We start from the raw sequence: 27,060 nt of genomic DNA, 5'->3' as shown, positions 1-27,060 counted from the left end.
GATGGTACAGAACTGTCAGTCAGAAGAATGCAACAATGGTTCAGTTGTGGCTTCAGGTACATTGTCTTTACTGGGAGCTACAGCCATGTGAGGTACACTTGTGTGGAGGTACATATGTGGTGGTCATATATGAGTTCCTCACAAGCTCATACCTCATCGTGAAGTAGGTTATTATCCACATTCTATAGCTAGGGAAACCGAGGTACAGAGAAGTTAAATGACTTTCCTAAAGTGTCACAGAGAGTCAGGGGGAGAATCAGGAATCTCCTGATTTCCAATTCAGTGCCTCACCAGTAAAATCATCCTTTCTCTCTAAGTGTATGTCTGTGCTGCGATTAGACACCTGCGGCTGGCTCATGCTAGGTGATTCGGGCTGCGGGGCTGTCTAATTGTGGTGTAGACATTTCAGCTTAGGCTGTGCTCTGGGACCTTCCCACCTCTCAGGATCAGAATTGTTGCCCTGAGGAGCAATAAAGGTGGGAAAAAAGAACATGTATTAGTCCTGTTAAAATTTCAAATAAAATATTTCATTAATTTTTTATGCAAAATTTCTAAATGAAAATGTTCATTTTGATTCATTAGAAATTATTTAAAATGTGTTTTGAATTAAAAAAAAGTTTCATTGTTCAAAAATTGAAAAGTTTTCCTTTTCAGTTTTTGGATTTTGAGGTCTGCCCCCTTTCTCTCTTTTTCTAACTTTCTTCCCTTTTTTCACATAGGAAAAAGTGGGAGAGCAAGTGGTATCCCCCACTCTCTGTAACCTTTTCCTATTGGCAAAAACCTTGGAAAAAAGTAAAAATGTGAGAATGTGGGGGAGAGAACATCTTCTCACTTTTACTTTCCCCCCCAATTAGAAAGATGTGAATGACTGTGAAACAAAGTTTAAAAAAATGAGATTAGCATTTTCTCACGCTTATAAGAAACCGTTTTCACACTTTTCTAGCTGGAAAAGTAAAACAAAGTGTGAGTGGTTTTCCCTCATTGATGCAGACTTTTAAAAAAGAGTTTTAAAATAGAAAAATAATTAGGGGAAAAATAGAACAAAATAATTAAAGAATAATCCATCACTTTCTCAGACTTTTTTTCACTGAAAAAGCTTTGAAAGAATTAAGAAAAGGTGAAACTGGGTAAACCCAGTTTCTCTCAGCTTCCCCTTTCTTTTTCTTTCCTTTTTTTTTTTACACTGGAGAAAAAAGGAAAAACTTGAGAAAAGAGTTGAACAGGAGCCAAATTTTTCCCATGTTCAGAAACAGAACTGAAACGAACAAGCAAAAAAGCAATTAAAAACTTAACTAACATTTTTGTTTTGTTTTTTGGGTTTAAAATTTACCATCAAAATTTGAAAAATTTAGTAGAAAATGATATTTTCCCCATGAAAACTTGTGTGTGATTAAAGAAGTGATCTAAGGAATTGTAGCAAAGGTAAAAGACAGCGCGAAAACTTCAGGAGAGGCCATTGAGTTTTATGTAATTTACAGAACTATAGAAGGTGAGACACCAACCCATAGGACTTTCCACCGCTTTCCTCACTTCATCTGCTTCTTATGTGTTGTTCAGTGATGCTCTGCCAAGGATGATAGATAGACCTTCCATTTGTGCTCTTAGCTCTGTTTCCAAAGTCCATTACTATTAGAAAAGAAATTAATAGAGATATCCCATCTCCTAGAACTGGAAGGGACCTTGAAAGGTCATCGAGTCCAGCCCCCTGCCTTCACTAGCAGGACCAAGTACTGATTTTGCCCCAGATCCCCAAGTGGCCCCCTTAAGGATTGAACTTACAACCCTGGGTTTAGCAGGCCAATGCTCAAACCACTGAGCTATCCCTCCCCCTATTTTTTTAGAATGTTTCAATGCTTTAAAACAAACAAACAAATGTAACTTCCCATCACCTATAAGAAACCATTGTGTGGTGTGATTGGAAGGTAAACTAATAAAGAAATTTCAGTTTAAAACTTCTGATTATTATAAACATCAGAGGGAAGGAGTACTCTGTGATAGTAATAAATATTAAAAATACATTGACGTTGTTCCTCTGTTAATGAATGAGTCATTACATAGATCATCATCATCATCATAGCTTAATGTATTCTGTTCTGAAAGGATTTTTCTGTATGTTACATTCACCAATAGACATCTTAGCTGAGGACATGCCTGGGAACAATATTTGACCCTCAGAAGTCCTTGAAGTGCTACACTCTTTAGAAAAAGCTTGGAAAGCTGTAATGTTTTTGCCTGTACACCAGTTAGTTATTTTCAGTCAGGAACAGATTTAAAAGTCTCCTTATGAACATACAGTATTAAATATGCGGAGCAAACTCACTAGAGGAGAGATTACTGGGCTTTCTTGTTTCTGTGCTTATTGCAAAGAGTATTTTGAATATACATCTTCTGCCACTACTGGATGCTCCTTTTTTAATATCTCTATCAAATTCTGTTCTCAAAGCAGCTCTCATTATTTATATGATGCTAGAGCTAGTCAAGCTTCTTAGCTGACCAATGATACTTTCAGAAACTTTTACCTTACATCAGATTTCTATGACGTTTCACCCACTTGCATCATCAGTGAATGAATTTGTCCCTAGTCCTTTACCTACAGTATAACCACACTTCTGAGTTTGGTAGGTATCTGTGGTAGAATGCCAGAAGACAAGAGATAAAAAGTGGTGCAAACATAATGACAACATAGCAAACTACGTAAGATATATATTATTTGTCAAGATATATCAATTGCTTTTCTGGATTCTACAATCTAGGCAAGGTATCATGTATTGATAGAGAGTCTGCCAGAATCACACTCCCAGCTGTTGTATAAGTTCAGAAGAAAACAGAAAATATCCTGGAAGTTGAAAGCCAAATTCATTGGTAATATAAATGGTGGCCAGAGATGCTGGGTAAAAGATCGCCGGAAAATAAGTAAAGTGGTATCGTAATTCAACTTGCCCCAAACTGGCATGGAATAAGTTTGCAAAATGGATGTACCTTACTCTTCTGGAGGCTTAAAATGGAGTGAAAAAGGAACATCCAGTAGTGGCAGAAGATGTATATTCAAAATACTCTTTGCATTAAGCACAGAAACAAGAAAGCACAGTAATCTCTCCTCTAGTCAGTTTGGTCTGCATATTTAATACTGTATTTTCATAAGGAGACTTTTTTAAATCTGTTCCTGACTGAAAATAACTAACTGGTGTACAGGAAAAGCAACTAACTGGAGTGTGGGCCTCAAAATACCAGAGATATTTCCTGTTGTAAACCTAAGGAATAACTGCACTGGTTCTAACGGTTGGAAATGTTGTGTTTCAACAGTGACCGCTGCACTCCCACTTACTCCAATTTTCTGAACACCTTAGACCCAACATAGTCCTTACACCAACATTTACCTTACAGCTTAGTCTGGCCTGCAGACTTCTGGCGCTGCCATTTGCTTACACCAGGCCCAAATCTGCATGCTTATGCCAGGCCAGTTTGTTTGCTTAAACCAGGTCTAAATCTGGCCAGGAATCCACTGTTTGATAAATTTGTCCCAATATTTTATTATCGGATACTCTTACTCATACGGAGTAGCACTTTATTTCACATGTAGTCTGTGTCAAGTCAATGGGACTATTTGCAGCGAGTAAGAGCATCTGTGCGAGTAAGAGTATCTGTGTCTGGCCCTCAATGACTAACGAGTTATTTAAGGCAGAAATTCTATGACTAAATACTGTTTAGAATTCCTCAGTCTGGTCAAATATTTAGTGTTTATTTTTTGCTTGAGTATTTTCTTGGTCTTCTTTACTCTACTCCTGCAACTACCCTTGGTTCATTCCCCTCCCCCCTTGTGTTGCTGACTGGCTCAGTGTCACCTGCATGCAGACTTTGTTGGTTTCAGCAATTGGTGGTGTGCACTGGTTCAATAACACCTTATATCATTTCTATTTTTGCTTTAGTTTTTTGTATCTGCCTACCCCATTCCCTGTAGAAATAGCTGCTCCAAAAAATGTTTTTGACTGGCAGCAGAGAGCTGCAGTCTCCAGGGTGTTGCATTATACAAGGTGAGTAATGGATTGTACCCCAGGTTAAGTTTATTCAGGTGCATTTTGATTCTTGACCTTGCCCATCATCTCCTTTGACTGAAAGGCAAATTTTTACTTCAACAATAGCAGACCGGTTTCAGAGTGGTAGCTGTGCTAGACTGTATCAGCAAAAACAACGAGGAGTCCTTGTGGCACTTTAGAGACTAACAAATTTATTTGGGCATAAGCTTTCGTGGGCTAAAACCCACTTCATCAGATGCATGGAGTGGAACATACAGTAGGGCGGTATAAATACACAGCATATGAAAAGATGGGAGTTGCCTTACCAAAAGCTTTTATTAAAAAGAATAAGAATCAGTCAGTTACAATTAAATCTATAGCATTAGAAGTTCAAATGTCCAAAAACTAATTATTCTTGTATTGCCCTGAATTTGTATCTAATTATCAGCCACGGTTTCTCTGACTGCTTATCTTTTCTTATTTTAAAATTCTGTTAAGCCCTGCTTTTCTAAACTGTGATATCACAAGTGGTGGCCTTATTTGCCTATACAGTTATGGTAATTGTGTATACAAATTAGTCACACAATTGTATACCCATTTTTGTTTACTCACTGTCAAAAATTAGGACCAGACATCAAGTTCTCTAACCATGTGCTACTAGAGTTATTCACTGTCTTGTGTTGTCCAGGTCTGTAATAGATTGTAAAGCCCTGAAGGGAAGAATTAAGGAACCCTTTATATGTTTGTACAATGTCATATTGTCTCATTGTCTCACCTCAATAAATAATTGTTAATAATAATAATGAAGGATAAAATGCAAACGTTGCAGAGACTGATTTTGGGCAAACACTAAAAGTTCTTCTTTGAGTGATTGCTCATGTATATACCACAATAGGTATGCGTGCTCACCACGTGCACCGGTGCCGGAAGGTTTTTCTCCTAGCAGTACCCGTGGGAGAGCACCTTAGCGACCGCTGGAGTAGCGCCTCCATGGCGCGGTATAAGGGGTGCTGCGCACTCCCCCCACCCTCAGTTCCTTCTTGCCACCAGTGAAGGTGCTTCAGAACTGCTCTGTTCCAGCTTTGCTGTAGCTCGTCCCCAAAACTGCTTATTCATTCAGTGTATGGTACCTGTAGTTAGTTAGTTAGTTAGTTGTTTTAGTTTAGTTTAGCTAGAGCGTTGGTTCAGTCTGTGATTTGCATCAGTTCTTATTTTATCAGAAACAGTTCACCCTTCCATTTGGTCATCATAGAGATTCACCACTCCTGAACAGGGGCATATAGACAACTTTTTTTTATTTGGGAAGGCTAGAGTTAAAAAGTAATAAAATAATAGCTGTTTAATATTGCTTCCAGGTGTAGGTTTTGTACCATAACTACATTTGTCCTCTTTTAATCAAGTGAGATAAATTAATTTCTATTCCAGACATAGTGTTTCCTTTATTTATTAATATAATCCCTGCGTTTTGGGAGGCCTAAAGCCATCCACAGCTCTCTCTTTCCCCCCACCCCACCCCACCCCACCCCATTGTCTGCACCCATGCTGAATTTTATCTCATTACTACTAATATGCCATATATCATCCTGTAGAAAAGCACTGTTGCTGAGGCAGTGAGATCCAGTGGCTAGAACAGGGACACTGATTTTACAGTGACTGAGTGAAGTTCATTACCACTATGTACATGCCCTGGCTGGATAGATTTTCTTCATGGGCAAGGATTTTGAAGACTCATCATCATGTATCCTTCCCCCTGCTTACAAGTCTGCTGCAAATATAACGTTAGAAGTTTCTGTAAATTTCTGATAACCATGGCAACAGTTACATTAGCTTTATTAGCCTTATGTAATTTAGCAGACGTGGCCACTGGAGATAATTTTTCAGACTCCAACTTAAATGATACTGGTTGTTATAACGATAAATAATATCTAGGATTTTACATTTTAAAAACACTGAACGGTAACTACTGAGGGTATGTCTACACTTCAATTAAAAACCCGCTGACTCAGGCTTGTGGGGCTTGGGCTGCAAGGCTGTTTAATTGTAGTGTAGACACCTGGGCTTGGGAATCCTGTGATGTGGAGGGTCCCAGAGCTCAGGCTGCAGCCCAAGTTCAGATGACTACAATGCAATTAAATAGCTTCTTATCCCAAGCCCCATGAGCCCGAGTCAGCTGGCACAGGCCAGCCATGAGTATCTAACTGCAGTGTAGACATACCCTCTATACTCAACTCTGCCCCTGTGAGAAGGGTTACTGGCGTCAGCCCCACTTTCCAAATAGGGAATACGGACCACAGGCAGGTTAAGGGTCTTGTCCAGGGCCACAGAGTAAGTCAGAGACAGAGTTAGCATAAGAATTCAGGAGTTCTTACTTGCTATGTTGTGATCACTCTGTTCTTAGAGCTTATTGGACCCAAGGTTTTGAGCCATGTCATATCCTCCCATACATATGCTCCTCAATGTACATTTTAACCACCTCCACCCCTTTTACTTGGTGGTTCATGGCTAGAATTATGCTGTGTTTCATACTGAATAAAATTCCCCCAAGAAAGGATAGTGATAGATGTGCAAGTGTAAAAATGCCTTGTGTCCTGGATATTTAGGTCGAAATCCAGTTTGTAAGTGAAATAAGTAGGTCTTTCTCTCTCTCTCGGACATGAATGCCCAATGTAAACAAGAAAATATGTTTCCCTTCTATATTAAGGGAAGAGGATTCCTGCTGGAAGTGAAAACCACTCATGGTCCACACAATGGAAAAAAAATCCATGAACTCCTCTTAAGATGCCAGAATACATCAGTGATGGGAAAAGAATTAATGCAAAAGGGACGGGAGGGATTAGAAACAATTGGGCCCTGATTCTCCATTCCCTGCATGCTTTCTAATCACTTACACCAGGACAAAATGCATATCTAGTGCTACTGAGTCACGATGGCATTCGGTTTGCACGTACTTTAAATTGATGTGAACGTCTGTCCAAGGTGCTAGGCAATGGAGAATCAGCCCCAGTGAGATTAATTTGAAAATGTGTAAACAAATTTAGCCAGGAAAAAATAAGCCCCAGCCCTCTATCTCTTATGGGAGAGAGAAAAGTGGGAAGCAGGAATTCAGTTTGGATACAGTAACTCCTCACTTAAAGTCGTCCTGGTTAACGTTGTTACGTTGCTGAGCAATTAGGGAACATGCTCGTTTAAAGTTACATAATGCTCCGTTTGGCAGCTGCCTGATTTGTCCACTGCTTGCAGGAAGAGCAGCCCGTTGCAGCTAGCTGGTGGGGGCTTGGAACCAGGGTGGACCAGCAGCCCCCCTATCAGCTCCCCGCTCCCCTAAGTTCCCTGTGCAGCAGTTGCCCAGCAGACTAGCAATTGCAGCTATCCCTCCCCCTACTGCCATGTGCGGCTCCTGCCCTCTGCCTTGGAGCTGCTCCCCGAGACTCCTGCTTGCTGTGCGGGGGTGTGTGGGCGGGGCGCTAATGTCAGGGTGTCCCCCTCCCCCCTGCTCCTGCACCCCGCTTACCCCATCTTCCATAGAGCAGGGGGACATGAGTTTGTACATGAGTTTATGAAAGGGCTGCAACACTTATTTAAATTTAATTTAGGTGGTTTAATGGATGAACAAATTGTAATCTTCAACAAAGCTGTATTTTCAGTGACAGGTTTCAGAGTAGCAGTCGTGTTAGTCTGTATCCGCAAAAAGAACAGGAGTACTTGTGGCACCTTAGAGACTAACAAATTTATTTGAGCATAAGCTTTCGTGGACTACAGCCCACTTCATCGGATGCATAGTTTCACAAACGGGCAATAAGTCCTTCATCCAACTGGCACTGGAGAGAAAGTCACTATTGATTAAGGCTTTATTTTTAAACTCGTTTTCAGCACTTTTGTATTGGCTTGGAAAATATTTTTCACCAAATCAAACTGTTCTTTGTCTATTAAGCAATGCCTTTTGCTATATTTTGTTGGTGCTGTTTCTTCATAATTTCTCTCTCTGTGCTACAGTATCACTGGTGGTGATGACAGCTAGAATGTGCACAGCTGAGAGTGTTGTACATTGACTCCCACAACTACACAGCAGAAAGGAAAATCACTGTACCTTTTGGTTTGTTATGCCATGATGATGTGTTTGTATGTCTCTGTCTATATGTTGGAGACACTGACATAGAAGATAAAACAAAAGCATCTTCCTAGGCTGACACTGATAATTATTTTAGTGCATGCAAGCTGTTGGCCTGTTTACAGCGTACTTCATTTGGGGCCTAATTTTCAAACAGACCGTCTTCCACTTTGTTACATCAGCGAAATAGATACGCTCCAGGTATACATTGGTGAAACTGAGATCAGAATCTGGTCAGCAATTTTACCTCTGATTTCTTTTTCTGTTACTGAGAGGGCTGCAAACTCCAGTGAGCACTACATTTTTTGTTCTAGAGCAAGCTTATACATACGTGTGTGTGTGTGTGTGTGTGTGTGTGTGTGTGTGTGTGTGGTGGTGGTGGGGGGTGTTGTATGTAGTGAGGACTGTGTAGGTGTGTCTTCTCCCCAGTATCACACACTTGTCCCTGTTCCCACCATTTGCTCTGCAGCAGCAGCAGCACTGGGAACCCTAACAGGAGTCCCCTTGGCTGGGAGTTTCAGGCCCCTGCCGGCTGTTCCCAGGAAGCTCCTGGGCCACAGCTCCCTCTCTGGCTGCCTCTCTGCAGCAGCAATTGCTGTGTCACTGGAAACCATTGGGGGGAGGGGGGAAGTGCACAGTGCTTTGGCCCCATCAGGACTGGGTGAGCATGCAGGGGTGAAAGTAGAAATAGGGACTTACTGGTATGGGGCTGGGTTGGGGCCAGCTCTGGCCCCTGGAAGGGGCGGGGCCTCGGGCGGAAGGGGTGGGGATGGGGTCAGAGCCAGCCCCGGCCCTCCCTGTACTGGTAAGTGTCCTCCCTGTACCCTGCCGGAGTAGCAGCGACAGCCGGGGACTCTGGCAGCAGTTTAAAGGGCACAGGGCTCGGCCACCGCTACCGTCCTGGGCCCTTTAAACCTCTGCCGGAGCCCCTGGTTGCTGCTGCTATCCCAGGGCTCCAGCAGCGGGGCTCTGGGGGCTATTTAAAGGGCCCAGGACTCCCCTGCTTCTACAGTCCCGGCTCTTTAAACAGCCCCCGGAGCCCTGGGGTAGCAGTGGTGGGGCTCCGGTGGCTATTTAAAGGGCCCAGGGCAGTAGAGGCAGCGGGAGCCCTGGCCCTTTAAATAACCCCTGGAGCCCCACTGCCGCTGCCCCAGGGCTCTAGTAGCGGGGCTCTGGCGGCAATTTAAAGGGCCTGGAGTTCCAGCTGCTGCTGGGAGCCCCAGGCCCTTTAAATTGCCGCCTGGGGAAGCCAGTACGCCGTACTGGGGCGTACCGGCTTACTTTCACCTCTGTGAGCATGCCTCTGAGACTGGAAGCGCTTTCATTCTCCCCAAAGCACGGAGGTTGGGGTCACACATGCCCTGGGCTTGGCCAAGCAGTGAGCACAGCAGGTTCTTAAAGGAGTACATGATGGCATCACAGAGGTGAAGTGAATGACATGGTTTCTGACCTGTGTCATATGTTCAAGATTGCTGCGCAGCCACACAGTTTTACAGGGAACGTTGCTGGTCAGTAGCTTCTAAATATGTCCATGCAATTTTGTGCATGTAGTTCTGTGGAGTCTATTATTTGTGAACACTACTGATAGTGTGTATAGAATGACACATGCAATTGAGTGTGTGTGCACGTGTGTGGAATTGTACATACTTAAGTACTCAGCAACTTGCAGGACTGGATCCCTATGAGGTGGCGTACATAAAAACAACCGAAACCAATGGTAATTACGGGTCCTTGGCACCTGAAAGGATCAGGCATGTAATTAGATGTTGAGCTGATCCCCTGCTAAAAAGTGATTTTCAAAGTACAGTGAAATTCTGTTATAAGGATCAGTGTGACTAAAATTGTCTTTCAGTCATTTCTTCAGAAAGATCATGGCATATAGTCATAAAACCAACATCTTCCCAAATCAGAAGCTCATGGAAGCAAATTATCAAGCTTTGGAGGATAGAGCAACTACCAAGCATTCAGTGGTGAGGTAGTTCAGTCAAGTGGTACAGTAATTGACTATAAGTGGCACTCCACATATATTTTTTTTTTATCTGCAGTGGAGTGATACTCAAAAACGTGTGACATTCTTTCAGGCCTTTTGGAAACATCAAAGAAAATCAAAGACTACATTTCAATCTGATCCTTACAATTGAAGGTCCTGTTATGAGTAGAAGGAAGGGGCAAACACATCAGCAGAAATAGGAACTGGCTTATGGAAAGTAAGATTTGATCTGTAGCCAAAAGATCACACTGCAAGTAGAGATCAGTAAATCTAAATACCACTGTAACTGCTACTTTCTTGTACTGATGCATAAGAACTAATGGTGGTGGATGCTGTATGAACTTGTTTTTGGTGTAACTATTAGAGATGGGTGAACCAGTTTGCCTCTTCTGGACCTGGACATGTTTTATAAAAACATATTTTTCATTTTTGCCTGCATATGAGATTTCTTTTTGTCATGGGGGGAGGGGAGAAATATCAAAATACTAAGAGAATCTCTGTTCTTATGATTTCCAGCCCAATTCAGTCTCAAGAGGCCGAGGGAATCATCTGAAGTTTAGGTCACAGGCAGTTTTGGGAAATCTCCCACCAGCGATCACAATATCAGTGTAGACACAGCTATAATGAACTTAGAAACTTACAGCAGTTTATATTTATTGTATTTTATTTTCAGGTGCAGAAACCTCACATTTCCCAATAGCCTTCCTGAGGTCAGCGTTGTTTTCATATTTGTTAATGAAGCACTCTCAGTGATTCTGCGCTCCATTCATTCTGCCATTGACCGGACTCCTCCTCACCTGCTCAAAGAAATTGTCTTAGTGGATGATAACAGTAATAATGGTAAGGGCTCTCTTTAAAACACAGTTTTTTCATACAGACTGGATTGTGTATGACTATATAAACATAAATTTCCCTTAGATTTTGAATCACAGACATCCTGTTAGAATTTCAGATGGTGTGTTTGAGAAATGCCAGAGTATTTCACTATTCTCCTCTCCTCCCTCCCTCCCTCCCCCCACCCGCATAGCCTTAGACCCTTCTCCTGGGACAAGTTTTGCCTTCACATGTGCACAACTACTTGACACTGAAGTCAGTGAGAAAAGAGGCGGAGAACAGAACATCATTCCCTATGTTTAATGTGCTCAGTAGAGCCCTGTTAGTTAGAACAATAGGGATGGGAGACATTGGAAAGGATTTTAATGTTTCGTAGCAGTCTGCTCTGCTCCCAGGCATCCTCTTCCTCCAGTCTCTGGGCCCAGAAGCCTGCTCCCTTTTTGCTCCCTGTGCCCCTCTAGCTTTGTTGCGTGCTCTGTCTCTTTTCCTGTAAAGCCTATCTTTTTCTTCCTACACATCTGTCTCTGTTCCTTGGCTGCTCTCCACCAGGTTGCTAACTCTTTGTTCCTCCTGACTGCTCATAGGCTCTGACTGCCAATCCCAATCTCATTGTTTGCTGCTCACCTAGTTCATGTCTCCACGTGGACTTTCCAACCCTCAGGCTGAGGAGCAGGCCCGTTAATTTCTGACATGCTTAGTGGTTTCCTTAGATGATTTTCAGTGGGGCCATGCTGGGCGTTACTTACATATTTCATCCTCTGGAACCATCGCAGATGAAATTTTAAATGAGCAGCCCATGGGACATTTAACTTTCTGAAAGGTTGGGCTCTGCTGGGAGTTAATTTCAAACTCATAAAATTTAAGTGGGATCAAAATGCGTTCTGCTGAAGGGGAATGCCAAATGAAGGGCTTCTGTTCCATCCCTAGCCTCGTTACAGCTATTACATGACTCCCTGTTCCTGCATGCTGGGATCTACTACTGAATCGCTGATGTGCGTTGGATTTGTATAGAACAAAGACACAGCAGCAGGCAAAGTAAATAAACTCCTCTCCCACGGCTGAAACTCTCGTTCTTTTTCTCCTCTTTTTATTCTGTCTGTCAAGAAAAAAATCAAATCCCAGCTCCAAAAACACAGGCACATAAAACAACTGGATTTATGCTGTTAGCACCATGGCTGTACAAGGGTGTTTAAGTCTGATTCCAGCCCCAGTGAATTACGCTGCATTTAGAGTCAACCATGTCTGACTTAGCTTTTCTTAAAACACCTAATCATAGAGCAGTGTGGGCGAGATGTATGCAGAATTTATGCGGTGGTGTTCTTGGTTTAGGGCATGATGCAGGATGTAGCAGTGCAATGGAGTGATCAAAGATCACATATAATAAAAAAACAAACTATGAGAGAACTAAATAAAAGAAGTTTAGTGATCCAGAAACCACTTGTGAACTGGTGCAGGCTGTTTGGCTTGTTTATGCATTTCATTATGTAGAGCTTGGATGTTGCCTGGCACATGGCTGTATTGAAACACTTCCATCAGTCTGTAACTTTTTTTTTCTTTCTACTTCCTGCTGTTGTGCATTTGGTTCGGGGGTGGGGTGGGGGCTGAATTGAGAATCAGCAATAAAGTTGAATGCAGCTTATGTCAGTAGACTTGAATTCTGAAATATCCCTATAGAAATTCAGCACTGAGTCTTTCATGCAAGGCTTAATAATATGATGCCAAAAGTACATGGGAGAACTTGGTTTGGTGGTACTGCTGTAACACAGGAGGTCTGGATTCAGAAGTACTCTGGGATCATCCTTTCCAAAGCCTGGAATACCAAAGGCAGGTCATGGAGGAAGTTAAGCATTTGGGTTTAGGAGGATGCAAAGGCTAATTAGGTCTTGATCCCGATCCTGTTGAAGTCAATTACAAAGCTCCTATTGACATCAAATTGGGAGTAATATCAGGCCCTTCCTACATGAATGTTTCATAACAGCTCATCATTACAGTTGCATAGGAAGGGACCCCTTCTACTCCTTTGGTTGGAAACTATTGTAGTCTATTATATGGGGTTGCCTAGAGGGAGGTAGTTTTGGTTCAATGAGAAGAAGATTATCCATAAGAATTGAAGGGATAGGAAATCGCTGCAACCCCTTAAGCACTAGTCTTTTAGGAGATCCCATTCACACATCCCTCATTCTGTTTTAGCACCCATTATGTACTATGTTATGTTTGGTCGGTGTCTTTATTAGTTTATAAACAGTCCTGAGGACAGGGATCATATTTCCTTAATATATGTTGGAGGTGCCCCGAGCTGCAAATTTGAATCCAGATCTGATTCAGAACATTCCCAATTTGGAGATTTTTGGATCCAAGAAACTCAGCTGTATAGATTTGCCCAGTGCTGAGGCCCTCCAGTACATAATAATACCAGTGGTTTTGGTACCACTCCACCATTGTTGCCAGTAAAAGAGAAATATATTTGACTTTTCTATTCAAGTTTCCATGGTGCTGGTAATAAAATATGGACAGTCACCTGTCAGACATGTGTAATCCTCATGGGATTTCTCACTGTTCAAGAGCACTGCCTGTATGTCTCTGTAGAGCCAAGGGGGACCCTATAAAACAGGCTAATTTGCAGCAATGACTCCTAAAGAAAATCTGCCCCAATGGCTTCTGATTGGGCTCTTGTTCCAAACTCAGTGTTCCACTGTGATACTCTTCCCAGGACACCAGAACAATAAGCCACCATGTTACCATTTTGGCTCCGCAAGGGAGAGCTGTGCTGAGGCCTAAACTGTGTGTTGGCTCCCTGCCACACCAATCTGTGTGCCACACGAGCAAAGTCCTCAAGACTCTGCCAGTATCAACTGTCCTTGCAGATAACAATCCGTGAACCCCAATTTCTGAGTTCCTCAGAGACTGAACTCTGCAGTATCCAGTCTCTCTCACTGGATGCTCATAGAAGTTACGTTTGCTTCCTCCGAAGAAACAGTGCACACACCATCCTGACATGTTAGCTGAGGACTCACTCTTTACCCATGATTCTCAAACTTTGTGTATTCGTGACCCCTTTCACCCAGTAACCCTCTGAACATGACCCCCTTTCTTATAGATTAAAAATGGGGGTGGGGGGAAATTTAATTTTAATTTAACAGGGGCTCAGGCACGGGGCTGACCGCTCACAACCCCCAGGTAATAACCTTGTGACCCCCAGTTTGAGAAACCCTGCTCTTTAATATAACAACACTGACATGGTTTATAGTAAAACTACAAAAAAAGTTTACTATTAAAGAGGAGAGATTTAAGTGATAACTAAGTAAGAGAAAAAGAGACAGTACGATTATAAACAAAACAAAAATAACATGATTTCGAATGACTAAAACATAATTCTAGTAAGCTATGTCTTTGCCTGAACAGCGTTCTCACTTACATCAAGTTAACAACATCTCCAGCCCTTCCTGGTAGGAGGATCCAACATTTACAGAATCAGAGGGTGCTGTCCCCTTTGTTCCCTAACTGATGGATAACTAACAGGGTTCACTTTCAAAGGTTTTCTGAACTATAAAATGGAAGAAATTTACTCTTTGAAAAGTAAACCCAGACCAAGTTTCTCTCTGCTGATGCTTGTTCTTTGAGGTGCCAATGCCAACCCCCTTTTTCATCCTCTGGTTAACTTGCTTTCTTTATTGACTTGATTGCTTTGTTTACCTTAGATCCAAATGTACAGTAAAACCTGCCAATAGTGACCACTTATGGGAGTTAGCAAAAGTGGTCACTTGTAAGAGATGGTCTCTTCAAAGGTTTGCACAACAGAGAACGATGATATTCCGTGGCCTCTGCAAGTAGTCACTTGTGACAGGTCGTCTCTCAGGCAAGTTTTACTGTACTTCCATTGTCTCTGGGCTCACCTTGCTCAATTTACATTGGAGACACATGTAAACAGGCAAAACAGCGTTGCTGTGTCTGACAAACTACTCTGTCTATGACAAACTTGTTTGTTCGCTCTACTGAGATTGTTTGGTTTGAACACATTTTAGAAACTTATTTCCAACACACATACATAATTCTTTACCTACTAACCGTACATACATCACCCCATAATATCAATGACCAGAAGGGGGTCATCAGCTTTCATAAGCCCTTACTTGGTACATTTTTATAGTACAATAATAGTGTATGCGATCAACTGATTCAGTTGTTTATTCTTTGGGTTTCTGATCCCCCTGTTCTGTTCTTGGGGCATCTGTACCCTGCTTGTCATACTCACCTGTTCAGCATCCACTTGTTGCTTCTGGGAACACTCGCCAGAGAGGGGGAAATAGACCAGGAGGGAAAGTAAAAGACTGAGAACTGAAGTATAGTAGTGTCTGATGGGGAGCTGTGAGTAGAATATAGGGCATCGCCAGATCACTCAGCTCATCCGCTGCAAGATCCAGTCCTTGCTGGTTATTGAGGGAGCTAAAGCCTGGTATACTGCCTGAAAGGACTTCATTGAAAATGCTATAGATCAAAAGAGGAGACACCCTACAAGGGGAGACAGGTTGGCTGGTCTCACCTTCCTCTGAAATACATAGTCCCCAGACAGGAGAATGGAGACTGTGAGTGGATGTGAGTGACTTTCTGACATGTCTCCCTTACAGAGAGCCCCCTTGGCTCCTGGAAAATCTCCAACCCAGGCTGCTTTTTTTCACCTGACCTCTTGCTCCATCTCTAGAGTCCATTGCCTGCAGCACTGGGCCACATTGTCCACAAGCCGGCTAGAATTCTCTGTACTTCAGACTGAATCTTGCTTTCTAACCCATAATGTATACTGAGTCTTTGGGCATGGGGATCCGTTCAGTGGATGTGTATAAGGACGGTTGGATTATGGGGTGGTGCGTTATCAGTTTAGTTTTTTACATTTTTATTTCCAGTTTTCTTTCTTAGTTTACATCAGCTGTTCAGGCTGGGCTTCCCAGCTGTTGTCATTTAGTGTCTACTTGTGCTTGTGTTACTGGGAGATTGAGCATTGCTGCCAGTAAGATAAGTGAGTTACTCTGTATTTCCTGCAAAGTTTCCTGGGGAGACAAGAACCTGCAATTGTGGTCTGAAGACTTTCCCTAAACATAGGCACTACACACGTGCCCAGAACTGGCTCCAGAATGTCAGTCTTTCAGTGACATCACCACTGTAAGAGTCACAGGAGCCAGGGCTGGAGATGTTACAGCAGTAGAGTTGACATTGACTAAAATAGAGAAAGTATAGGGAGACCAGACAGGATGCAAATAAATAAATTCATACATTACTGAATGTCCTTCACTGCCTGCATTCATCTGCAGTAAAGGATTTAAATCAATGTAGCTCTGTCAATTTATACTAGCTCAGGACTGGGCCCATGGTATTTTCCTGGTTTTTAAAATCTGAGATGGAATTCTGGTCTTTCTTTTCACACTGGGCCAAATGCTGGCCGTATTTAAGTTGATAGCAAAAACTCATTTATTTCCCAGAATTGCCCCTGCTATGACTTTCAGGAAATAGCCTTGTTAATTATAAAGAAAAAGCCGCAGAGGAACTGGTCTATTTTTTATTCTATTAGGCTGATTTCGGAAACACAGTGTGAGATTATGTCAATATGTTAATATGTATGTCCAGCTTCTTTATGTTTATCTTGAGCAACATACACTACGGTCGTTTTTTCATGCACTTCAGGGTACGTCAAGCAAATTGTCTCTGACTTTTGATAAACCTCAGTGCAGTTCTTCAAGTTCCCCATTATGCTTAAATTGACCTCAGTTTATCTTTTTGTGAAGACTTTGCCTCTTTTAAACACATGTTTGAAGTTAGCAATCTGTGAAAATGCCACCGTGTCTGTAGTATAGACCTGAAGAAGAGCTCTGTGTGGCTCGAATGCTTGTTTCTCTCACCAGCAGAAGTTAGTCCAATAACAAATATTACCTCACCCACCTTCTATTTCTAAAATGCCACTGTGTTATTTAAAAGCAGAAAAATACATGTCACGGATCCCAAAACTCTGGTTTAATAAAGCAGGTTGCAGTGTTTTATGTAAACACTTTGTGTCAGCTCTTCCTTGTGGAAATTTCATAAACATAATATTAAAATGTGAAATGTTTCATCCACTGTGCTATAAGGTAATTCTTTGTTAAAATAAAATTTTAATTAAACCGACAGAAAGCATTCCAACCCTTGTGTATGTACTTTATAATAAGCACATGTCAAAAAACAAACTCAGCCTGTGCTGCTGATTACAGAGAAATTGTGCCAGTTTCTGATTTCGGTTACATTGGTGTAAATGTGGAGTAATTCCATTGATCTTAGTGGATTTACAGTGGTGTTAGTGAGATCAAAATCGACTCTGCTTTCTCTGAAGCATGCTGTTTGCATTTCAGAGGTAATTTGTAGATTAAATTAGAATTTGGCAAAAATATAATTTACACAGTTTTGACTTGAAAACTGGCCCAGTTCTCCCGCTGCAACCAAAGGTCTGTGCCGTGTAGCTGGAGGGGAGGGGGGAAGAAAAGGTGGTCTTAAAACACCGTTATGCTTCCTCAGTCCCTGGGACTGCTACTGCTCAAGTATAATTTTAGACCAGCCATTCTACAACTGGGGCTTGCTGGAATGCAATGTGCTTTGCCCACACGTTCCTCTCCTGTTTTGGTGGTGGTAGTGGGATAAAGATCTTCTATGCCAATAGAATCCCTACTAGCAATTTAAGCAAGCTTTCCAGTCCCTTGCAGCACAGCAGGGCCAGGGTCTGACCCACTGCATGCAACACTGTATGATATTTTTCATCTGATGTGCACTGTACATAAGAAGCTCATTGTTGGCCAGATTGTGCCCTTCTGTTCGGTGAGTGCAGGTGGGTGGGTGCTTTCACACGTCTAATGTTAAAATTTGTAGAGCAAAATTTTAAGCGATAATTATCCTGCCATATGGCCACTTTCCGTATTGCAGTTCATAATTAACATTGCAGCAGGCTCACGTTTCATAAGGTCTCTCTTTTTCTTTGAATCATCACTTATGAATAAAATGTCCTAATGCGTGCAGTTTAACAATTCGCGGTCTTTGCTCTGAGAAGTCTGTGAACACGGCGATTGAATTGCAGTAATAATGTTTGGTATGGTATGCTAATTTTATGACGCGTTGTCAGAGAGAATTAGTACAGAATAGAAGAAAGTGGATCGTAAGCAACTATATCTCCTTTAAGAGATCTGAGACGTAGTCCTCAGAATGCTGAATAAAGGGTTTTTTAGAAACCGTTTAGCTGCCTACAGTTCCATTAGAAACTTGCACTTCTCTCTTGGGGTTGTTTATTTGTAACAGATACATGGAAAGAGAAAATTGGGTGAATTATTATCCTAGCACTGCTGATAAGGGTAGATCAGACTTTTGAGGTTCACCTATTTTAAACATGTTAACATGATTTAAAGACATTTTGTCTGCCCAGTGCAGATCAAGCAAAACTGATAGTTTGGTTTACAAGGTCATTAATAGTCATATCCCAGGAAAACCTATTCTTAACAGAATTCCAGGTTTATTTTGCATTTGTAAGTACAGTACTGTCAGGCCACGAAAATTATGAGATTGACTTAAGAATTATGAGAGTTTAAAAAGTAATACATTTTAGGTTCTTTTTTCTTTGCCTGCTGGTTTTTGAACCTTTAGGTTGCACTCAGGTCATATTTTCTAGCTTTCCTTTGCAACCGTGAGAGTTAGTTTCTAACTTTTTATTTTTTGAATGAAAACTGTGATTTTCATTACTTCAGGAGCTTTAAGAAAAATACCACATATCATGTCTCTCTCTCTTTTTATTGAGAGTTGGCAGCATAAGAGAGCAGAATAGTTTGGCTAAGGAATTGGATCTTTACCTGAACCAGCCCAAACTGAATCCTTTGACTCTGTTCTCATTGGCAGTAAAACTCTGAGCTGAATCATTTAAAAAAACACAACAAAACTTCATGCTAGTATGACTTAGTATGGTTTGCTAGGCCTGTGTAAAGTAGATTCAGGCTCTTCATTTATATGGTTTTTAAAGGACAGGGTTTTGCAATGTCAAACAGAAATAGCATAGAATGGAGACGTATGAAATTGCAGCAATGCTAGGAATTGTATTCTGGTTAGGGTGAGATCCTACTCCGATTGAAGTCCGTAAGAATTCAGCACTGATTTCAATGGGATCCAGAATTAAATTTGAGTTGAGATAAACAGTTTGTAAAATGGTTGTATTTGACTTACATTGGCCAGGCAAACTGTGTTTAAGGTGCCACGGGACTCTTGGTCGCTGTTCATAGACTAACGGACGTATTGGAGCATAAGCTTTCGTGGGTGAATACTCATTTCGTCAGATGCATGCAAGTAAGTATTCACCCACGAAAGCTCATGCCCCAATACGTCTGTTAGTCTATAAGGTGCCACAGGACTCTTTGTCGCTTTTTACAGATCCGCACTAACACGGCTACCCCTCTGATACTTGTGTTTAAACAGTGTTAATATGTTGTTTTCAACCAGGTTCTGTTAGTACTAGGGCTGGTTGAAAATTTTCTAACTCTTTTTCAATAGAAAATTGGATTTTAAACTAAACACAGTTATTCATGAAAAAGGCATGCTTTTTATGGAAAAATTTGACTTTTTTCATTAAAAAAAAATGCAGTTTTCAGATTGGCCAAAAAGCAACAAAATCTGATTTGAAAATGATGCCATGTTGAAAATGAAGTTTGGGTGCCTCCTGCCACCATTTTCCTCTGTGGGCCCCCCCATCTGTACTATATCTCCTGTGATGCACCATGGCAACTCAGCAGCAGGGGAGACTGTGGTGCATTATGGAACATATAGTCTGGCCTAGGAGCCTGGCCCAGAGTGGAAAATGAGGCCAGGAGACAGACAATCTTCAAATCCCACCAAGGCACCATGGCAGCATTTCCAAATCTAGGGTTACCATACGTCCACTTTTTCCCGGACATGTCCGGCTTTTCGGCAGTCAAACCCCCGTCCGGGGGGAATTGCCAAAAAGCCGAACATGTCCGGGAAAATGGCAGCTCTGCTCCTCCCCGACTCTTCGGCTCTGTTTAAGAGCCGGGCTGCCGGAGCGCTACCGGCTTCGGGCAGCCCCGTGCCTCCAGACCCTGCGCCGCTGGAGCCTGGGAGGGGAAGTGCCCGGCTGGGGGCGCAGGGTCCGGAGGCACGGGTGCTGCCCGAAGCCGGTAGCGCTCGGGCAGCCCAGCTCTTAAACAGAGCCGAAGAGTCGGGGAGGAGCAGAGCCTGTGTCAGTTACACAGAGCCGAAGAGGAGCAGAACCTCCAGCCGCGGCGGCTCTGCTCCTCTTCGGCTCTGTGTAACTGACACAGTGTAAGTTACGCAGAGCCACCGCGGCTGGAGGCTCTGCTCCTCTTTGGCTCTGTTTAAGAGCCGGGCTGCCGGAGCGCTACCGGCTTCGGGCAGCCCCCGTGCCTCCGGACCCTGCGCCGCCGGAGCCCGGGAGGGGAAGTGCCCGGTTGGGGGCGCAGGGTCCGGAGGCATAGGGGCTGCCCAAAGCCCGAGCGCTACCGGCTTCACGGTTTGTTGGGCAGCCTCCAGACCCTGCGCCCCTGGCTGGGCGCTTCCCCTCCCGGGCTCCAGCTGCGCTGGGGAAGCGCCGGCTGGGGGCGCAGGGTCTGGGGGCTGCCCGGCAAACCCTGAAGCCGGTAGCACTAGGGCAGCCCTTTCCCCCTGGCTGGGAGTGGAAGGGAGGAGGGGGCGGAGTTAGGGTGGGGAAGGGGTGGAGTTGGGGCGGGGCTAGGGGTGGGGAAATGGGCGGGGCCAGGGCCCGTGGAGGGTCCTCTTTTTTTATTTATGAGATATGGTAACCCTACCAAATCAAATTTTTTAGTTTTCATTTGAAAGTTTGGATTTTGGCCAAAAACTTTGGCCTTTTAATTTTTGTCTGAAAAGTTGAAATTTTCTTCAGGGAAGAAAAATTTTCTGAACAACTCTAGTTAATACAGTTAAACAATGCAAATGGGACTTTTGAGGTTCATCCATTGCTATCTATATTCAAATTCGAATTCACCTATTCCTTACTTGGATAAATCTCCCATTGCCTTAAATGGAGATTTTCCTTAAATAAGAAGGGGGAAAGGGGATTCTTCCTCCTACTATGCCCCTGAATCTTGCTATAGCATTGTGCAGGGTCCATAAAAGCTAGTGAGCCAACCAGACTAGCATTCCTCTGGTGCAGGCATTGTGTAAGACCGCCATTGCCATCTAATGCAGTGTCCCTTGCAATCTCCAGTGCTAGGAGCATGTTAGGCATGGGGCTCTGGGCAGGAGCGGGTGGGGGGTCTTAGCATTCAGTACCATGAGGGACTCCGAGCAGCTCTTATTTGTGCAATTCCTCTGTTGCAGCCTGGACAGGGATGCAGTAATTTAGAGCATCTCTCTGAGCAGTCTAAATTGTGCCTGAGTCCATTTTGGCCCTCACAGCAGCTGGGAATAGGAGGGCACAAAAGATACTTTAAAACCGCCTTAGTCATCCCTCCTAAACACACATACTTCCCCTGGGCTGTAATTTTTATGGACACAGCAGAAACTTTCACCCAAACTGAGTAAAACTGAATAAGCACCTTTAAGATTTGTCTCATTATTGCTATTAATTTTGCTTCTGGCTAGAGAAAAAGTAACAACTGTTTTCTCTACTTTAGTCCTGGATGGATGTAATATGTGCAGAGGCATGTAAAAATAGAGGAAAAATCAAACTACAGGTATTTTCAAACCTGTTCCATTTTCAATTTTGGGTAACGGTTTATATATGGTAAAAGTAGCTTCTTACTTCTTCATCCTGGGTTCACTCATCCCTCTACACAAAGGTCTTGATTCTGACTCAGGTTTTACTCACTGCTGACACAGGCAAACTATTAATGAAGCCAGTAGAGATTTGCGTGAATGAGGATGGAGTAAGGACCTCAGTCAGAATTTGGGTCTAAAAGTATTAAAAGAAGTAAGGGGCTTAGTTTCTTGTATTTTTAGACTACTCCTTTAGGTCAGGGTGCCCAACCTACAGCCCACAAGTTGTACATGGCCCACCAGAGTATTTTATAAGGTCTGTGGCCTGCTTCAACACAATATATTACTGGCTGATTCATTAACATTTTGTCGTCGTGTTTACATTATTTTAGTTTTCACAAGTGAGGGGAGGGATAGCTCAGTAGTTTGAGCATTGGCCTGCTAAACCCAGGGTTGTGAGTTCAATCCTTGAGGGGGCCATTTAGGGAACTGGGGTAAAAAAAAACTGTCTGGGGATTGGTCCTACTTTGAGCAGGGGATTGGACCTGAGGTCCCTTCCAACCCTGATAGGTTTACCATATTTCCACAATCAAAAAAGAGGACACGGGGGGGAGCCCCACTCCCTCCCACTTCCCACCCACTGACTGCCCCCCTCAGAACCCCCAACCCCCCCCACTTCTTGTCCCCTGACTGCCCCCTCCTGAGACCTGCCCCCCAGGACCCTACCTGTCCCCTGACTGCCCCGACCCTTATCCATTCACATGGGTGGCAGGTTTGTAGAAATTTTGGTAGTGCCCAGAACCCGCTCCCCCCACCTGCCTAAGGCTCTGGGAGGGGGTTGGTGGGGGGAGGAGGTCTGGGGTACAGGTCCTGGGCTGGGGATTAGGGTGCAGGAGGGGTGCAGGGTGCAGGGATAGAGTTTGGGTGCTGGGTGTAGGCTCTGGGCTGGGGCAAGGGGTTGGTGTGCAGGAGGGGGTGAGGGGTGCAGGCTCTGGGATGGAGTTTGGGGGTGGGAGGCAGTGCAAATGGAGGGGGTGCAGGCTTTGGGAGGGAGTTTGGGGATAGGAGGGGGTGCAGGGGTGAGGGCTGTGGGTCTGAGGATGTGGGGTTCATAATGCAGGAGGGGGCTCAGGGATGGAGCAGAGGATTAGGGTGCAGGGGATGAGGGCTGAGGGGTTTGGGGCGTTGGAGAGGCTCAGGGCTAGGGTGGAAGGGCAGGGTAAGGGCAGCCTGCCTTGCCATTAGTGAATGGGGGGCACTAGGACCCTGGGGCAGCAGGCAGCAGTTGTTGCTGGGAGGGCGTAGGAATGTGGGCAGCTGAAGCAGGCACGGGAGAGGCGGGGGGACCCGCAGAGGGGGGGTGGCAGGTGGAGGCCAGGGACCCATCCAACCGTCCCCCTGCTCCCTGACTCCCCCCCCCTCCGCGACTCCCCTTACCATGCCCATGCCGGTCAGATGCTGGCTCCATGTGTAGGCAAAACACGCTGCTGGTGGGGCTGTTTGTGTGGTTACACCGGGCTGCAGGCAGCAGGGGGGAGCAGGGGAGGGGCTGTGGCTGCTGGAGGCCAATGGGAGCGGTTCAATCAGGCCCAGCTGCCCAATCAGCTGCGCCGCACTCTGCATGGAAGGGAGGGGAGAGGGGAAAATCCCAGACCTTTTAACCTTGTTACCAATTCCTCCCGGACAGCTATTTAAAGAGGCAAAAGCCGGACATGTCTGGGGAAATACGGACGGATGGTAACCCTAAACCCTGATATTCTATGATTCTAAGTGTGTGCATTCTATCTAAATACATATGAAACAAGCTGAGCTTAAAATATAAATCAGTGCACGTGACTTTAAACCTTATTAAAATATGTAGAATCTATTTGCCCCACACAAGGTTGTGCTGATGTTTATATGGCCCTTCCGTGTAAAACGGTTGGGCACCAGTGTTTTAGGTGATATGGGGATGTCAAATTAACCCCTTTCCTCCCTTGATGGGCACCTTCTGAGCAGACTGTGGTTAAATGCACTATATAGGTACCAGATTCTTCAATGTTAAAAAGCTTATTGTTTTTCCTTTTGCTGCTCTTATACAGCCAAATTATTTTTTTCACATGTGTAAATAAATATTTTCTGTGGAAAACTGTGGTTTGCTTAAATATTAGCGTTTTGCAGTAAGACAAACAAACAAGTGAATAAACTATGGCTACCCTGAAGCAAGTGTTTTATCGTCCCTGGCCAGCTGTGTGTCCTGTGTGATGAGTGAAGTGAAGTGCATCCTGGCACATGTGCTGACCACTGCAGATGCTTCTTCAAACACATGACAGACAAAAAACCAGAAACAAACCCTAAACCACTGACCATCTGCTTCAGCAAACAGGGTTAGACAGAAGAGCTGGCCAAATAACTTGGCACAGAGCACGGCAGCCAAGGATCACTCTCAAACAACCCGGGAAAACCAGCCCATCAGCATGTTGACTCAGGATGAGGCCTCTTATTCTGTGGAGAGAGGAGCTCAAGTGTCAAAGCTTTTGTTCACGGCCATGCGGCAGTAAAGCTGGGAAATGTCTGCTCAGTCTTCTTTCTGGCTGGTTGGTAGGGTATTGCATGAAGTTTCTGCAGCAAAGGAAGAGGATTGGGATTACCAGCAGGGCTGGCTATGGCATCCTAGAATAATGGGTGAGTGAAACTCTGCTTCCATGTCTGAAGATAAGGTGAGAGAGAGTGAAAACAGGTGTAGTGTAACAAGAAGAGGTAAACGTTACAGCAGAAAAGAGAGGGAGGCTGTTGAGGAATGTGGTTATCTGTCCTACCATCCCGTATCCATCCTTCATCCTCTGCATCTTTTCAGCCATCATTCTTCTCCATCCACACGTTTGCTTCTCTCACCGTCACCTTCCTTTCTTCTTACTCATCCATCCATGCTTCCTGTACCTTGTCTTTTAATTCATCCATTTACTTCCCTCTCCTCATTCTGTTTCACCAGTCTACCTACTTCCGTCTTTCATGCCCCTGTCTTCATCCCATGTACGACTTCCTTATTAATGCCTCACTTCCGTCTGTCTCCCTGAGTCATGCACTCCATTCCCCATGGTCCTAGCCTCCCTTGTCTGCACCTCCTTCTCTCGCCCACCCTCATCTCCGCTCTCAGTACCTTCTCCCTTCAACTTTGGCCACCTTATTCACCCATTCTATTTTTTCTCATTTCTCTACCTCATCTACCTTCTTCCTTTCCTTTGCCCCACTCTACCCACTCATCCATCCTTCTTCCTGCATATTTTTCTCCTGTCATCATTCAACTCCTCCCCGCCTTTACCCTCATTAGTTAATTTCACTTCCCATCTCTCTCACCCATCCCTACATTCTCCCTTCTCCCCTCTTCTATCGCACTCTTACATGACCAGCCTTCATTCATTCTCCCTTCCCCCATTGTCTCAGACCTACGCTCCTTTCCTCCACCCCATTACTGACTCGTCCCTTCCTCATCCACCTCCTCGCTTCCTTCGACCTTCCTTTCCTCTCACCCACATTTGCCTTCCCTTCTTACTGTCATATAGTCTTCCTTTTTCTTTCTTTTCTTCCATCTCCCTTTTCTCTCCCCCCGTCTTTCTCCCTAGCCTTGTCTTCCATTTTCCTACCCTTTCTTTTACTATCCATTCCTTCATCTACACCCACCCCAATACGTAGATCAGTGGTTCTCAACCTTTTTCAGACCATCACCCCATGTTACAACAGAAGAATACTTCGGAGCTTCTTCACATCTAGCCATAAAGAAGTGGAGGGTGATTGCAAACCTTGTTGGGGTGTGACACCCAAACTGAGAACCTATGTCTTAGATCTCTCTGAGACTGATCTAATGATGTGATCATCCACAAAGATCTGATAACCAGTCTTAAAATGGATAATGGATTAAATCATCAGACACTTCACGCTGTTACAGAATTTTTACCTTGTTATCAAGTTACATTGCTTGTGTATGTTACCTATTCCCAGGAGGAAACAGTTCTATAAACTAAAGTTCTCCACAAGGACCACAGCATTTTATAATGCTGCAGACCAATAAACACCCTTTTGCAGACGTGGAATTCAGTACAGATAGAATCCAGATGAGAGTAGTTTTTTCCATCATTTCAGTCTAAATGTAGGCAGAGTGCAGTTGGAGTTATTTTTTGTAACTATAAACCTTATCAGCACACAGTGCTTTTAGTTTTGTTTGTTTTATAATAAGACAGGGCCATTGCCATTAAACTCTGCTTTAAGGAGATTGCATTAACGGTATATATGATTTAAGTGTAGAGGAACTCATTTCAGTGTCACCCCAGCAATATCATCATGCTGAACTTAATACTAAGGGAAGGTAAATAAGCATAGCAGCTTGAGTCTGTGTACTTCACTAATACAGAGGTTACAGTGGAAAATAGGAATTTAGAAGTGTAATTTCAGCCTCCATTTTACAATTTCCCAATATCTCCCCCTTTTTCCTGAATGAAAGTGAAAGCAATCTAGGTAGTAATTCTTCTCCATGATTTTGCATTAGAGTGAATACCAATTTGTACTATCAAGGCTGAGCAAAACAGGCCCAATCCACAATTTTACTGCACCCCTCTTAGTCATGCACACTATTTGTGTAGCGCAGAGGTTCTCAAACTTGGGGAGGGCCCTCCTGGTGTGGCACGGAATGTATTCAGGGCAGGGGGGGAGAGCGGCATGAGAAGCTTTAGGGAGAAAAAAGCCTTACTGCAAACATTTTACCCACAGCAATGAATAACTAGCAAAGCTGATTCCTCCAGACATATCAGGTCCTCAGATGGAGCTGTGCATTTGTCTCTAGAGGGCGCTGTGTATTTTGATGGATTTCTGTTAAGCTTGCATAGCATTATACAAAGTCGTTGCCATCTGTATGTTAATCCGTTTGCTTCAATGCGATGTGCACATTTAATTGTAAGCATGGATGACAGTCGCAATTTTTTTACAATGGGTTGTTGGCTTATTCATGCAATAGAAAAAAAAAAGAAGCCAAAATTGATTCAAGTGAAGCGCCGCCACCACAGGAGGGGTAGGGGCGTAAACTACTACAGACACAAAGAAGGGGGGCGCGATCAAATAAGTTTGAGAACCACTGGTGTAGTGTATGCACAGTGGGTTTAAACATTACCAAATCAGAATGGTCGTGGTTTACACCCACTTTGCACTCACTGCGCACTGGTGTGCATGACTGTGCAAAATGCAGACTACTGGCTAGTCAGGTCCACAGTTTGGTTTTGTGCCCCAACACAATGAGTGGTTTCATAGTGATTAAATACAGAGAGTGCTTACCCAGCTCTAACATTTGAGGGGGAGAGGGATATGTGGGTGGCTACTTCTCAGCCTGATGGTTGTAAAAGGAAAAA

The 27,060-nt window shown here is 43.7% G+C and overlaps 1 protein-coding gene across 7 annotated transcripts in view; it reads left to right on the top strand.

Annotated features, from left to right (window-relative positions):
- GALNT18 (polypeptide N-acetylgalactosaminyltransferase 18) overlaps window positions 1–27,060 on the top strand; it is a 445,377-nt gene that overhangs the window by 208,310 nt on the left and 210,007 nt on the right. For all 7 annotated transcript variants that reach the window (XM_065594861.1, XM_065594856.1, XM_065594858.1 and 4 more), the window contains one exon: window positions 10,785–10,951. In XM_065594861.1, coding sequence (XP_065450933.1) covers window positions 10,785–10,951 — 167 coding nt within the window. The remainder of the gene's footprint in view (window positions 1–10,784; window positions 10,952–27,060) is intronic.

The sequence above is a fragment of the Chrysemys picta genome, chromosome 4 (assembly GCF_011386835.1).
Source record: "Chrysemys picta bellii isolate R12L10 chromosome 4, ASM1138683v2, whole genome shotgun sequence".
Taxonomy (NCBI): Eukaryota; Metazoa; Chordata; order Testudines; family Emydidae; genus Chrysemys; species Chrysemys picta.
The sequence above is the reverse complement of the archived record's forward strand: the minus strand, read 5'-3'. Positions and strand labels throughout refer to the sequence as shown.